This window comes from Candoia aspera, chromosome 2 (assembly GCF_035149785.1).
Source record: "Candoia aspera isolate rCanAsp1 chromosome 2, rCanAsp1.hap2, whole genome shotgun sequence".
Lineage (NCBI taxonomy): Eukaryota > Metazoa > Chordata > Lepidosauria > Squamata > Boidae > Candoia > Candoia aspera.
In genome coordinates, this window is record NC_086154.1 from 118,840,606 (window position 1) to 118,855,127 (window position 14,522).

A 14,522-nucleotide genomic window follows, 5' to 3' on the forward strand; every position below is an offset into this window, starting at 1 on the left:
CACCTGGATGGGAAGGGGGGTGGCATACTTTTGTGGGAAAGGGAGGCAAACAAGGGAATGTAGTTTTAAATGTATGTTTTAGCAGGAATTCTCCATTCGCAGCTTTACCTCTGTCCTAGTCATTTCGCTTCTTTAAACAGTTAAAGGATCCCAGGCTCCTGACCGTCATGGTGTGAATGCTCGAATGGTCTAGTGCTGACATTAAGCTGCGAATCACATTGTGTTTGAAAACTCTTCCTGGGAAAGTAACTCAGTTGGGAATTGACAAAATAATGCCGAAACATGGAAGAACCAAGGCGAAGCAGCCGTTGCCCTCAACCTCCACTGAGAGGATGGTGCTGTACGCCAAGGAGGAAGAAGAGAAGGTAGAGTTGGAAGAGAACTCCGGGAGCGGGGAAAGCGAGTGTGAACCAGAAACCCGGCTCAACGCTACCTAGCTGGAGAGTGCGCTCCTTACCCTTGACTTTGTGAGAGAGTCTGAGAGAGCCAGAACCTATTGCATCCTAGGTTACTGCAATAAATTGCTGATGGTCAAACTGTGATTTTTATCCTTTGAGAAAACCTGGAGAACTGGTGAAATGCCAGATGATTGGAGGAGGACAAATGTTACCCCTATCTTTAAACAGGGCAAAAAAGGATGCTGGAAACAACAGTGCTGACCAGTCACTCTGCCACTGATACTGGGAAGATTCTAGAGCAGATCCTAGAACAATCAATCTCTGAAAAAAGCATACTAGAAGTCAGCACAGATTTGTCAAGAACAAGTCTTTTCAGACTAATCTTACTTTATATTTTTATTTGGTAACTACCTTAGGACATTATGGAATGCTGTGGGCAAAATACAGTTGACTTCAACAAAACGTATGACAACATTCCCCATGAACATTTTGGATAGCAAGCTAGTTAAGCATGGGTTAGATGACATGTCTGTTAGGTGGATTCATGTCTGACTTGAAAACCGTATCGACATCACTTCTCAACAGGCCTCAGATCAAACTAAAGTGAGAATCAAGTGCAATGCCACAGGGTTTTGTCCTGGCACAGTAGATGACCAGTTTTATTAATAACTTGAAGTGTTGGAGGAAACCCTTACCAAATTTAAAATGATTCAAAACTAGATGGGATAGCTAATACTTGTCATTGGATTTGTAGGAATTCGCTTGCAGTTCCAGCCTCTTCATACCCAAAGCATGTGATTCTTCCTCTATTATCTTTTTCTCTTTTTGTTGAAGTATATGGGTGTTTTACATATGAATAGCTTCTTTCATCCTCTTCACTTTCATTTTTGCCGAGATATGGCAGGTTAGTCTAGAGGCAGCTGCTGTTTTAGCTCACCCATTTTCATCATTCTAGTTCTTACTTACCTCATGCCCAAAGGGAAGCTTATAACTTCCATAAATAAACTAATTGCAACTTAATGTCTCCCTCTCCATCTACTTAATTCTTTTGGAAAATCTGTTTTTTGCTCAAGTTTCAGTACAAATCAAATCACTTCTCCCACCTAAAATGTCACTAAAACTTGGATCATAAACAATAGATCATTCTAACACGTGAAGCTGCCTTCATGGACTTTTCTTGAACTATTTATCTACATCACATTAATGTTAAGGTGAAGAGAAAGCTAAGCAAAGGAATTAGTAATGCAAATCAATGCCCTGAACAATTAGTGGTTCTTTATAGTTTTATTGTTGTACATAGGTTCTGATTTTCAAGCTTTCTTTTTCTGCAGTCACAAAAGGGAATCTGATAGGTATTGCTGTTCTCTTGTTATTTTAAAGAAAGCATGCACAGTCAGACCTTTACCACAAATTCTAAAACTGAAGGTAAAGTGTCTTTTTGGTTGTATGGGTCTGACATTCAACTGACTGGAATACATATTTCATCTAAAATGTCACTCTTCTTCAGTCTCATTCCCCTTGCATTTAATTACAGCAGTATATACACAGATCGTATGAGAGACTCAGGGCCCTTAAACACAGTGGGAAATATACTGGTCTTTGACCATAATCAAGATTTGATGACAGGTGGGAAAAAGAAATAATTTTGGAGTTGTTTTCTTTTGTTTTAAAGGTTAATGGGGAACCCAATAATGATATGGAACTCCCTGGCCTTTTTGTAAACCCCCGCTCCAAATGGAGCTATTGAACTTTGCAAAAATGCCAGATGATGATGCAATTTTCCAAATAAAAGTAAATGAAATACTATGTGTAAGCCTTTGGATATGCTTAGTGCATTTAAAGAAGTAAAAACAGTACATGTACCTTCCCAAATCCATAGATCCAAAAAAATATAAAAATCTCAGCCTCTTATTTGTAGGAATGTTACTGTGTTACAACCCTGCTCAATCTAGCTATAGCTGTTGTTGATTTTTTTTTAAATAGCCTATACCTTGACTGCCAATTAGTTGCCTACCTCTCCTTCACAGGGTTTGTAAAGCCCATTCCTAATCATAAGTAAGTTTAATTCCTTGGTAAATGTACTACTTGGTAAATGGGCTAGCAGCACTGAGCAGCAAAATCTAGACAACCACCAGGAGGCAGTAAAGGGATAGGAAAAAAATCAAGTCTTTAAAGTCACTGAGTGGTTATGGTAAGTTCTGCAACCTACATCTGGTAGCCCTTATGTCCATAGCATTTTAGTTTCTGCTGAATAAATGCATAACAATTTATCAGAAAAAACTTCTATTATATAATGCTGATTACCATCAGAATCTACTATGTCTCCTATGGTAAATATCAATTTATCCCAAAATTTGGGATAAATGAAATTGTAGCAACGACTCTGAATTCTCAAGTCCCAATGGGATCGCATTCAGTAGTTTTCTATGCTCAGAACTGCCACTAAAATAAGAGCATGGTGGGCAGTAGTGACCAAGAACCAAGTAATAATGTACTCCAGCAAGCAAAAGCCATGTTCAAATACCCAGATCATAAAACTTAATTATTCTTAAGAATACCAAGACTTTAATGATCAACATGCACCTTGTCTTATCAACAAACTGTTCTCCTGGGGACAATAACTGAGGGATAAATTACTCGCTCAAGCTATGGCTTCCTTGATAGGGCTAATGTTGTAGTTTCTGATAACAACTCTTCATTAAGCACACTTGGAAACTCAAAGACTTGAACTAAAATAAAAGATCTTGCTTAATATAGACAGGATTTTAATTTGGTCCTACATACAAAATCTATCTGTCATGCAGAGATACAGAACTTTGGGGCAGAAGCTGAACTGGTAGAGGGAAAAGGGTATCGTGTTCTAAGACGGTGTAGAGCGACCAGAGGAACAGGAAGCTTGGTGGATTGAAGTCCTGCTCCTGACTGGTTGCCAGAAGGATTGTCCTATATAGTACACTCCACTTTTTCCTGTCCTGAACAGTTCATAAATAAGGCCTGGTTTATATTTAGGTAGGATTGAAGACCCATTCTTCTCCTTAGAGAGCACTTCCTCACTAATGGCCTCTTGCTGTATCTCCGTAATGATGCCTTCATCCCACCCCACAAGTGAGACAGACTAAGTTGTCCTTAGCTACTCCAGTTTTAAAGTAGGGCTTCCTCCAAAGCCACTCATGGCACTTTCAGGGTATATGAAAGCCGAAGTTCTTTGCCAGCTATTCCATTGGCAATATAGTCAGATGATCCACATGGGATGAGGACAGCCTGGTACCTACTGGCCACGGCAGGCATGCTCCCTTGCTTGGGGTCCAGGGCATTCTCCTCTGCCTGCCACCCCTTTTTTTTTTTTACTTTAGAAGGAAAGAAGGTCCCCACTGTAATAAATGGTTCCATGCAGCCCAACAAGCAGCTAGGGTAGCAGCGAGGTAATCCCAGAAACCTGGGGAAACTTGGGTTTTGAGAGCTGGCACTCTCATTTTACCACCCAGCTGCCTAGCAGGCTTATTTTTACAATGGGTTTTGCACCCTCAAAACAAGCCCTCCAGACAGCTGATCCCAGCTGGGGAAGCTGACCGGTAAAGTTAGGGCTACCATTCCTGGTCTGCAAAAACCCAAACAATTGCTACACCACAGCAAAGAGCTTTCAGTGCAGCAGCCCGTCTCCCAGTCAAAAGCAAACCCCTAACGGCCTGTGTGCATGTGGGGGAGTGGGGAGATGCCAGAGAAAGGACACCTGCAGAGGAACTGCCACCCTTTTGTGAGTGTGCATGCAGAGTTTAGCACAGAAGCTGAGCATAAACATGCTGCAGTGTGCACGGGGAAGGGAATCATTCTCTGTCTCTCTCCTGCGACTCACTAAAGCCTGACAAAAGCTAAGCTGGAGGGAAGCCTGTTTCCCTGGATTTCCTTCTTAGGTCAGGATGATGATATGAAGGAGAGTGATGAGGGAGGAATACAGAAAGGAATGAGGAAGCTCTTTCAAAACTCCACATTTTTGGAAGTGCAGAGAGAGATGGGTTTAGCGAGAATTTACATGCTGGCTGTCAAACCTACCCACCCTTCATCATGCAAAGACAGGACACCCTCCCCCACCAAGCCAGAGCAGAAGCTATAGAAGCAGGATTGGGCTCATCAGCAGGGACAGCAAATTTTTTGCAGGTTTTGATTTCTCCTGGCTCACACATGAGTGCATGGCGCTTTAGCTTGGCAGTAGCTGTTGAAGGTTGTGCCCCAAGTGTCAGATTCTTAAATGGAAACTTTGGAATAGGAATTAAGAGTATCTTCCATACATTGAATTCTTAAGGCAAGTTCAGTGCCCAGTACTTGTAGATTTAGAGTAGGCCTCAGGAAGAGGTGGCCATCGTCTGATATTGCCAAGCTACAACTCACAGCAGCCTGACAGGATAGTCAAGCGTAAGGGATGGCTGGAATATCTAGATCAGTGTTTTTCAACCTTGGCAACTTTAAGATGTTGGGAATTCTGGGAGTTGAAGTCCACACATCTTTAAGTTGCCAAGGTTGAAAAACACTGATCTAGAGGGCCACAGGTCCCTTACTACTGATATAGGGAAGTGCACAAAGATTCCTTCTTCACGTGGATTAATGTTACAGCTTGGTTCCTCTTTTATTAGCCTAGCCAGATTTGTTTTTAGTTAACCATGACCCCTAAGAATATGTAAAGAAAAGGCAGCATCAGGTATAATAGTACATATTTGCCACTGTTACTTTATCTGGGCTGTTTCGTACATGAATGGTACCTATTCCTGGTATCTATTCCTCAGGTATCAAATGATCAATCGTTCAAGATCTTTTCTGATCTTAGCAGAATGACGGATAGGACACAGGTAATAGAAATGGTTATTAAAGAGGTATTATCTTGCCTTTAGCTCAAGGTGGAGGAAAACTCTCCCCCAAAAACCATACATACACAAGCCACTAGGGATCTGGACCACACTGAGGACTGAGTATACTCCTTATCCAACAAATATTGTAGGTAGTTGTATGGGTCCATTTAAAATAGCAACAGGAACAAAAGCCCACATATAAAACTTGTATTAAGATTGATCTAAAAATGTCAAAGTTGGGAGTAAGATCCAGTATGTTAAAGATAACTACACACAAGCTTGCTCACTTCACAAAAGTTGGTTGGTCCATATAACAGCATTATTCACGTGTGGATTTTGGATCCATTTGTCAAAAGCTGAACATCTGCTTTCATACTTTGGTAACATCAGCCCCACTTACAAAAGGTCTTTTAGTGGGGCCACCACATCTGGGCTGCAAAAATCATGAAGATGGCTAGATGGTAGTAAAGAATAACAAGTTTCAGTATCTCTTTCCTGCCATCTAGTGGCCATCCTGATATTTGTAGCTGAGATCTGACGGCTCTACTTTCAATAGGAAAACCATTACGTAGGAAACAAAGGGATAGCAACAGGGCAAAATAAATTATCTTTGTGAACTCACAGTAAAAGAATCTCATTATGGCTACAGATACATTCCTCTAGTCCCCACTCCTGCCAACATGCTATACAATCCTTATTCTGAAGATCGTATTAGCTAGTCTTTCAACGATAATATATTTAAGCAGTTATCATTTCCTCATTATCCCTTCCCTACCTGTAAATAGTATCATGACTATTTTATTTTGATTCAAATACATGAGTGTCATGTTTTGTTAACTGAAAAAGGACACAAAGTAAAAACTTTCAGAGAATCTAATTTTAGAATGGGAAGAGGATGTCAGGGATCCCAGCTTAAGAAAAAATGTTCAGAATCGGAACTTGTTGTTTATTTAGTGCTTGTCCAGTCATTTTAAAAAAATTATAATTGAAATCCTGGAAAATGGAATATTTCAAAGTCTATGTGTACTGGAAAAATCATACCAGTAAAGGTTTTTTTTTTTTTTAAAAGACAGCTCAGGTTTACTTAGATGGATCTAGTACAGACATTTTTACTATGCTTGATCACATCATGCCTTTATACATGCATGTACTACTGTGCACACACCAATGTATGAATCTAGTCTATCATCCCACAACGCACTTCTTCTTTTATCTTCAAAACCAGCTAGCCTAGAGCTGTGATGTACATCTTTGCCCTGTGCCCTTTCCATCACATACATTTACCATTCCCTTAAGAGAAGGGTCAATGACTCTTGCTGTCATTCAGTATGGACTGCTGCCTTCTATGAAGAAGTACAGAGATGTACAGACCACTGCTGGGGTGTCTCAGATGCTTGTCTGAAGGTCTCCATTGAGCAAAGTTCTCTGAGTTTCTGTAGCTTCATTGAGCCTGGACTTATCCTGCTTGCTGTCGCTCCTGTCCGTTTCATCCATGCCACTGACTTTCACCAGGCAGAGGACATTTTGGAAGCTCTTCTTGAAGTTGTCAGACAAGAATGCATAAAGGATAGGATTGGCACAGCTATTTGCATATGTGAGGACCACTACAAAATCAAACATGCCCTTGAGGACAGGAGTTGGCACAATAGACACAGAGACTGATGAGACGTTAAAGATATAGAAGGGCAGCCAGCAAAAGATGAAAACAGCAACAACAATGGAAACCATCCTGGTGACCTTCTTCTCTGACTTTTTCCTCTTGGAGGAACCCACCCTAATACCAGATGATTTCACCTTGATGATGATGAAAAGATAACAAAGGCAAATGATGGTTAGGGGCACTAAGAAGCCAAGAATAAAGGCATAAATGATGAAGCCAGCATACCAAGCGCCAGACTCATCTGGCCAGATCATGGTGCAACTACTGCTTCCATGATTATTGATCACTCCAGCATATATCATGATGGGTAATATGACCAGAAGGGAGATGCCCCAGACAGCTACATTGACCATCTTTGCTGTTCTTGGGCGCCTCCATTTAGCAGATTTTATGGGGTGTACTACAGCAAGATACCTATCCACACTCATGACGGTGAGGCAAAAGATGCTAGTGAACTGATTGATTCCATCCACTGTCATGACAATCCGGCAGATGACTTTCCCGAAGGGCCAGTGAACCAGAGCCACCTGCATAGCCAGGAAAGGCAAGCCCAACATAAACAATTCATCAGCTATAGCCAAGTTAAGGATGTAGATGTTGGTGATCGTCTTCATCTTGGCATAGCGAAGGATGACATAGATGACTAGGGTATTTCCACAGAGGCCCACAATGCACACCACAAAATAGATGAAGGTGAGGATGGCATTGCTAGTCAAGTCATAGTGGTGGCTTGTGATGTTGATGGAAATATTTGTAGCTGGAGTCTCTTGGGAGAAACTCTCAAACTGAGAAGTTGAGGGGAACCAGAAGACTGTGGTATTGGGCAACTCATGATCCTGGTCCATGATGCAACTGCTGTCACTGTCTGCCTGGCAAGAAATCTTCTTCAGGCAAAGGAAGATGCCATCTTGATTGATTCAGGGTGGTCTAAGATAAAATAGAACCTAAGCACAAAATAAATGAGAAATAAAGATCAGGTTCAAAATGGCTATCTACCAACTTCCTACAGTCAAAGATCAAGAAAAGTTCTTACATCAATACCTTTTTCAAGGTGTTGTGGCTTTTTCTTTGAAAGAACTGTCACAGTGGATTGAGTGCCAGCAACCCAACTCTTCCAATATATATTAACTTGGGGAAAAATCAAAACCTCCATCCCATGTTATGGGATAATTCATGATTTGATCTCTCCTCATGTGAATTATGTTCAACTTAATGGATAACCTGGATATTATCTGTAACAGAGAAATCTCAGCATAGGCCAATGAGTATAATTCTGCCATTTATCTGATCCTGAGATTCAACAAGAGGGCAAAATCTGCTGCAACAGTCTTTAACAACACCATCACTTATCCAAGATGAAGTGAATTGGATTCTGATGAGCAAGGATTTCCCACTGGAAAAAGGAGATGGGAGATTATTTATTTATCTATCTAATTTGTCCCCGCCCATCTCCTCCCATCAGGGGATTCTGGGCGGTTTACAACAATAGATCAAAACAGTAAAATACACAGAATAAAATACAATAATAAATAATATGAATAAAGGTAAAAATAAAGAATCCAGGTGGTGATACATAATCATTATGTATTTCCTCAGATTCGTCATGCTGCTTCAAAAGGTCCCTCAGCCTCCCTTATGAACTTTTCAGGAGACACTGGAGGCTTAGAGCAGTGTTTCTCAACCTCAGCAATTTTAAGATGTGTGGACTTCAACTCCCAGAGTTCCTCAGCCTGCAGGAATTCTGGGAGTTGAAGTCCATACATCTTAAAATTGCTGAGGTTGAGAAACTTTGGCTTAGAGGATTATAGGTAGTCCTCGAGTTACAACCATTTGTCTAGTGACTGTTAGAAGGTAAGATGGCACTGGAAAAGGTGATTTATCACCAGTCCTCGCACTTACGACTGTTGCAGTGTCCCCATGGTCACATGATCAAAATTTAGGCACTTGGCAATCAGCATGCATTTACAATGGTTCAGCGTCCCAGTCACGTGATCACTATTTGCAACCTTCCCAGCCAGCTTACGACAAGCAGAATCAATGGGGAACTGCGTGATTCACTTAATGACCGCATGGTTTGCTTAACAACCCTGTGATTCAATTAATGACCTAAGTGATTTGCTTAATGACTGCCACAAAGAATGTTGTAAAATCAGCTGCAGTCACGTGATGCCTCGCTTAACGACTGCACTGCTTAATGATTAATTTTCTGGTCCCTATTGTGGTTGTAAGTCAAGGACTACCTACTGTATACTTCCTACTCCCTGTAACCCAAGCAGAACACTGCTAATAACTAGTTTAGATTGAACCCCTTACTGCTTGGATGCTCATAGCATTACTCTAGTGGGTTGTCCTTGTTGTTACTGTTGTTGATATTATTATTATTAAAATGTATATAGAGGAGCTTCATGTGTTGTACATGAGTTTTATTTTTTCAGGATAACCCTATAAAATAGGATAGGCTGAGAGACCAAGCTCATTCAATAAAGTTCATTCCTGCACAGATTTTTTCAACCCATTTCTCATTCATTAAACAATACACTACATTATTCCCAAATTATAGATTTGGTGATGAGGAAAATGCCAGATGTAAAGCTGGTTGCAGCGTATGTAATCCTACTCCCAAGTAAGTGTGTATAAGATTGCACCTTGACAGATGTAAGGATGAGATTGGACTGCACAGTTTTTTTGAGATACAACCAGCTCCTACATTGCAACAGCATTTTACATGGCAGTGTTAAATGGTATCAGTCTGGCAAATGGGAAACAAGCTCCTGTTATTTCTGTCCACCAACATCACAGCCTACAGGATTTTTCATGTAGAAAGGATGCTGAGGTTAAATGCATACTTTCACACGGATGCAAAAAGCACGGAGACACGTATTTCCTAGGAAGAAAGTGATTCAGCTGTATCTACCCAAGATAGCTCTGGGCTGTAAGCCAATCTAGGGTTTGAGCCTTCAGTGCTGTATCAGCTAGAGGACTAAGAGTCCCTAATACTTTTTTTTCTCATGACCTATTTTCTAGGATAGAAATTGGCATTCTATGGCTTGCAAACCATAGGTAACCCCCTAATGATTTTTTTTTCTATTGCAGAGCTCCCTCTCCAAGAGCATGCCAGAAATCACTACAGTGATTTCCTGCTGATTTTCAGTGGGAAACAAAAGGAAAACAGGTGTATTAAGCTTCAGGTAGGAAACTCTATCCTGTCCCTCCAGCAATGTCTTTGCTCCACCCGACAAAGCCCATAACCACTGAAACAGACAGACAGACACTCTGGCTTTCAAAAAGTTATCAGCCTCTGCTCTTGCACTTTCAAAAGCTCAGGGGTGAAAATCAGAACACTTTTCTACTTACTTTTTTCAAAGCAAATGCTCTTCCTTTGCTTTTTATTTTCAAGAAATGTCCTGTCCACAGTGTGTATGCAAATAATAAGGGGTAAATATTAGGTAACACTAAAGATGCAATTCTACATTTACTTCCACTGGAGTATATTTCACTCAATTCAATGAGACTTGCTTTCATTATATATTTATTCAATTTCACTGTCAATTTAATATGTTTAATCCTTTTTTATTTGCCTGGAAAACATTACCGTATTTACTTGAAGGGATTCTTTACTGTGTTTTGTTTTTCAAAATAATTTACCTCCAAAATGGAAGTGCCATCTTCAAATTAATTGAGATTATGGTATGGAGAGAAGACAGTCTGACCTTACTATACAGGGTAGTGCTGCCTTCAGGTAAATATGTTGCTCAGATCTTTGATCTGCTCACAAGCAAACTGAGCTGCCAGCTCTGACCTCTCCCCAGTATTAATTCTTGGCTTCATTCTGCTGCAGTCTCAATATTTTGGGCAAATGAAAGCAGAGGGTGGAGGATGGGGGCAAATGGGCATTTTCCATTCTGAGTGGCTCTGCAGAGGTGATCACATTTCACTACTTGGGTTGTATGGGGTTGTCTGTCTGGCCATTGGAGGAGCTGGTAAAGGGGCCAAAATACAGAATCTTCAAACCAGGAGGTAAATATAGAGTTTACAATTTTTTATTCATTTACTGGGGGACTGATCACTGATAGACTGAGGTATCTCTGTGCTCATCTTTTTGCCAAGAAGAACACCTTCTCATTGGCGGTCAGTATTCTGCAAGTGCTGCAGATCCTGACACATGTAAGCATGTCTGTCTGCATAGCATCCTAGTAACTTAAATACTCAAGCCCACTCAAATCCTGATTACTTTCAGTTACGAAATCAGAAGTTTGAGTGGTGGAAAGGCTGGTTGTACTGAAATACAGTACAATCCTACATCTGAAGAGCAAACTCTTCTCCTGCCATGCTCACGTTGGCCCTTTCTTTGCTAAGCTGGGTCGCTTTCACAAAGAAGATGATTTTTTTAAATCTTTCACTACAAAGAAACTTGTGCTATACATTAAGGAACACTATCCAGATCCCTCAAGAAGTGATCAACCATTCATCTAAATTTACAAACTACTGAGATATACTGTATGGTGGATTTATTTAATTTTTTGTTGTAATGAGCTTGCACAATTTCTCTTCTTGGATGGTAATATTTTTAATGGATGATTTTAAAGGGTCAGTTTATGCTGTATCCCTACTTCTTTTCTGTGTATTTAAAATAAATCTAATTCAGAGTCCACTCAGATGCAAGGAAGTTCCATCCATCATTTGCTTTCATCCAGTACTTTGTTTTTATCAAAAATCAACCTTTCTTTTTAAGACCTAATTCAGCATGGTGTTAAGCTATTTTATGAAGATTGTAATCTGTAATCTTAAGTGCAGTTAACTTTGGATCATAATATTAACTGAAGCTGTTCTTTTTCTCCATAGGACACTGGTATCTGGATCTATGCCTTCCTTCAGTTATTGACTGCAGTTGCCCATTATCACATACAACTGAAGTCTGACCCAGGTCTCAGGCAAAGCCATTCCAAATGATAGAATGTACACAGCGTGGGTCTGTGCGCAGCATCAAAGTGCCAAGAGGAAATTAATGTGACTTAATTTCTCTAAATACATGTGCGGCCTCTTTGCCAAAACAAGACTTCCCCCAACTTTAATAGTTCCTTGGTATGGCCAGGTCTGACCAAGCCCTCCTAAAACTGCATTAGGTTTTCAATCCAAGTATTTCGTTATTCCCTCTGTTTGCTCTATTTCACACTTGACTGGGAGTTGCTGACACAGATTGGATACTTTAAAGCAGACAGCAGCCATTCTCACTCTGGCAAAAGCTGGGTTCCTAGATATGGTCTTTCAGCTCCCAATCAAATCAGACTTTAAAGGAGAAAAAGAACATGATGGTGGAGGGAGGTGCCTAGGATGGCTCTTTGGTGGAATGAGACAGTTCTGTTTCCAGTCACAACATCCATCAATGGGAAAGCACTGGATTCAAGCCGAAGGGCTGGATGTGGAGGAACATAAATGAAATGTCTTGGGTGATTAAATTTAGTATCTTAGTTGAATTATGTTTATATTCCCATCTTTTATCAAAAAAGTTCAGGGTACTTGCACATGATCTTCAGTCTTTCTCTCCTCTACCCCGCCACCCTTTTATTCTCTTCATGACTAAACCTGAACTAGATCAAGTCATAGTCTCCTGTTATGCTTGGATATGGTTGAGCCACTCAAAACATCAGAGAAGCAAAGAGATGCAAGAGAGAATCAAGGGCACTCAGAGTATCTGGGAGCCATATTTTCCACCCCAGCTGTCTTTGGGTGTCACACTGACTCAGCTCATCCATAGCTTGTTTAATCATGATTTATTAAATAAGCCATAAATGGCTGGGATTGTTTAACATGCTGTGCTAAAACTCACGGTTCACAAGCCACAATAGCTGGGTTCACATAACCCAAACTAAAGAAACCACATTCTTGGTTAACACAATGTGGGTGCCTGGTTATTGCCTTTCTCTTCCCTTCTTATATATCAGAAAAAAACCATTAAATTATAGGGTTTTTGGAAAAAAGATGCTGATTGCAATGATCTCTAGATGGGGGGGGAGTACAGTACTTTCATACTTAAAAATATTTGGTGCACATATTATCTCAGCACATCATTTTGGCCACTGCTCCTCATGTTACAGATGAGGGGTGGATTGAGTGCAGTTCACAGACCCAGGTAAAACTAAAACTGGAACTAGGGTGTCCTGGCTGGGAGGCACCCCTCCTCAGAAGTTAGGGAATTGCCTGGGGAAGGGATGGGAGGGGGTTGGGATATAGAGGAGGAAGTCAAAGCAGAGGTGGGGATTAATATTATACAGAGCCTCTCTCCTCACAGAATCCATCTGTCCCCAACCCTGCAGAAGAAGAACTGGGATTCCAACTGCCAGAATTTCCAGTCAACACAGCCAGTGGGAATTCTTAGATTTGCAGTCCCTACACATCTGAAGGGCACAGACCAAAGAAAACTGCTACAAGATGCTTCAGAAGCACCCACTTTTCTTAATGAGCAAATTGGGCACCACAGCAAACCTTATTAATATGTAAGGTTAGGGGGTGGGTTTTTTTTTCTATTAAGCAGAAGAAACAGTATATAATAAAAACAATTTCACTGGGAGAAGGCTCACTATGGAAGGTTATTTTAACCCGTTGGCTCTCACCCGGGCGAGGGCACAAACCCAACTCGGGAGTCAACCCCATCCGTAGATGAGACTCTTTCTAAGCAAAACATGCAAAAGATTACATCTTGATCCTGTGCGTTCTGCTTGCCTGGGAAAGAAAAGTCCATTAAATTCAAGGGAATAATTTCCAAACGAGCGCACCCACGACTGCAGCCTAAAAAATTAAAAAAGCGTAAGCGGTGTGCGAGGAGACTTCAACGAGCATTGGACAATCAGACCTCCTCCTTGACTGTCGATCAGGGCCAGTCTCTCTTCTGTCCTTCCTCTATCAGGAAGTTTTCCCACCTGTAACTCTTCTCCCAATACTTCTAGCCACCTACCCCGCACCCCGCGCCCGTTAACGGTGCACCAACAACTCTCCCCAAGATCACTTACAAGGTGTGAGTCTTAGTGCTTCTCTCTCTCTCTCTCCCTTTTTCCTCCGATGCACACTCCAACTCGAGGGCGCGCGCCTATGCCCGCTCTCTAGTCCGAATGAATCCGTTGCAGCTATTCGAGATCAAAAGATCCCTCCGAAGTGCGGAGGAAACCAGAGCGGCGCTCGACGCGGCTCCGCTACGGCTCCTGGATGAGCCCCTAGATAGGAAAGGCAGGCGGTGGGGCGGAGCGAGAGAGCACCACGGCGGATCCTGAGCTGGGACGCAGATGGAGCTCAAGGCACGGGAGTGCTGGCTAAGCGCTCCGCCGATGTACCCACCGCCACGGAGGGAGCTCGCCGCTCCAGCCACTCCCCCGTCCAATAATTGTCCCGGCTGCTCATCACCGAGCTGTGTCACGCCAGGGCTGCGATGCAATCAGGGAAAGCTAAAGTCCACCTCGCATAGAAATCGTGCTTGGCAAGACAGGGCAGTCTTTCGTGAAGTGATCAATCAATGCAGCAGACGCGGAGAGGGAGAGGAGGAGGTGGTGATAAAGGTTGCCGAGGCGGGGAACGCGGGAGGGCAGAGGGAGGGTAGGACTGCAATTGCCAAGAGGATAACCCCAACGGCAG

General features: G+C 41.8%; 1 protein-coding gene across 1 annotated transcript; it reads right to left on the reverse strand.

Annotated features, from left to right (window-relative positions):
- Positions 1–6,164: 6,164 nt before the first annotated feature.
- On the reverse strand, positions 6,165–14,315 carry SSTR2 (somatostatin receptor 2). Its single transcript, XM_063293432.1, has 2 exons — positions 13,907–14,315; positions 6,165–7,843 (listed from the first exon to the last, which is right to left on the reverse strand). Exon 2 carries the CDS (start codon positions 7,742–7,744, stop codon positions 6,626–6,628), a length of 1,119 nt encoding a protein of 372 aa, XP_063149502.1. The 5' UTR covers positions 7,745–7,843; positions 13,907–14,315; the 3' UTR covers positions 6,165–6,625.
- Between the last annotated feature and the right edge of the window lie 207 nt (positions 14,316–14,522).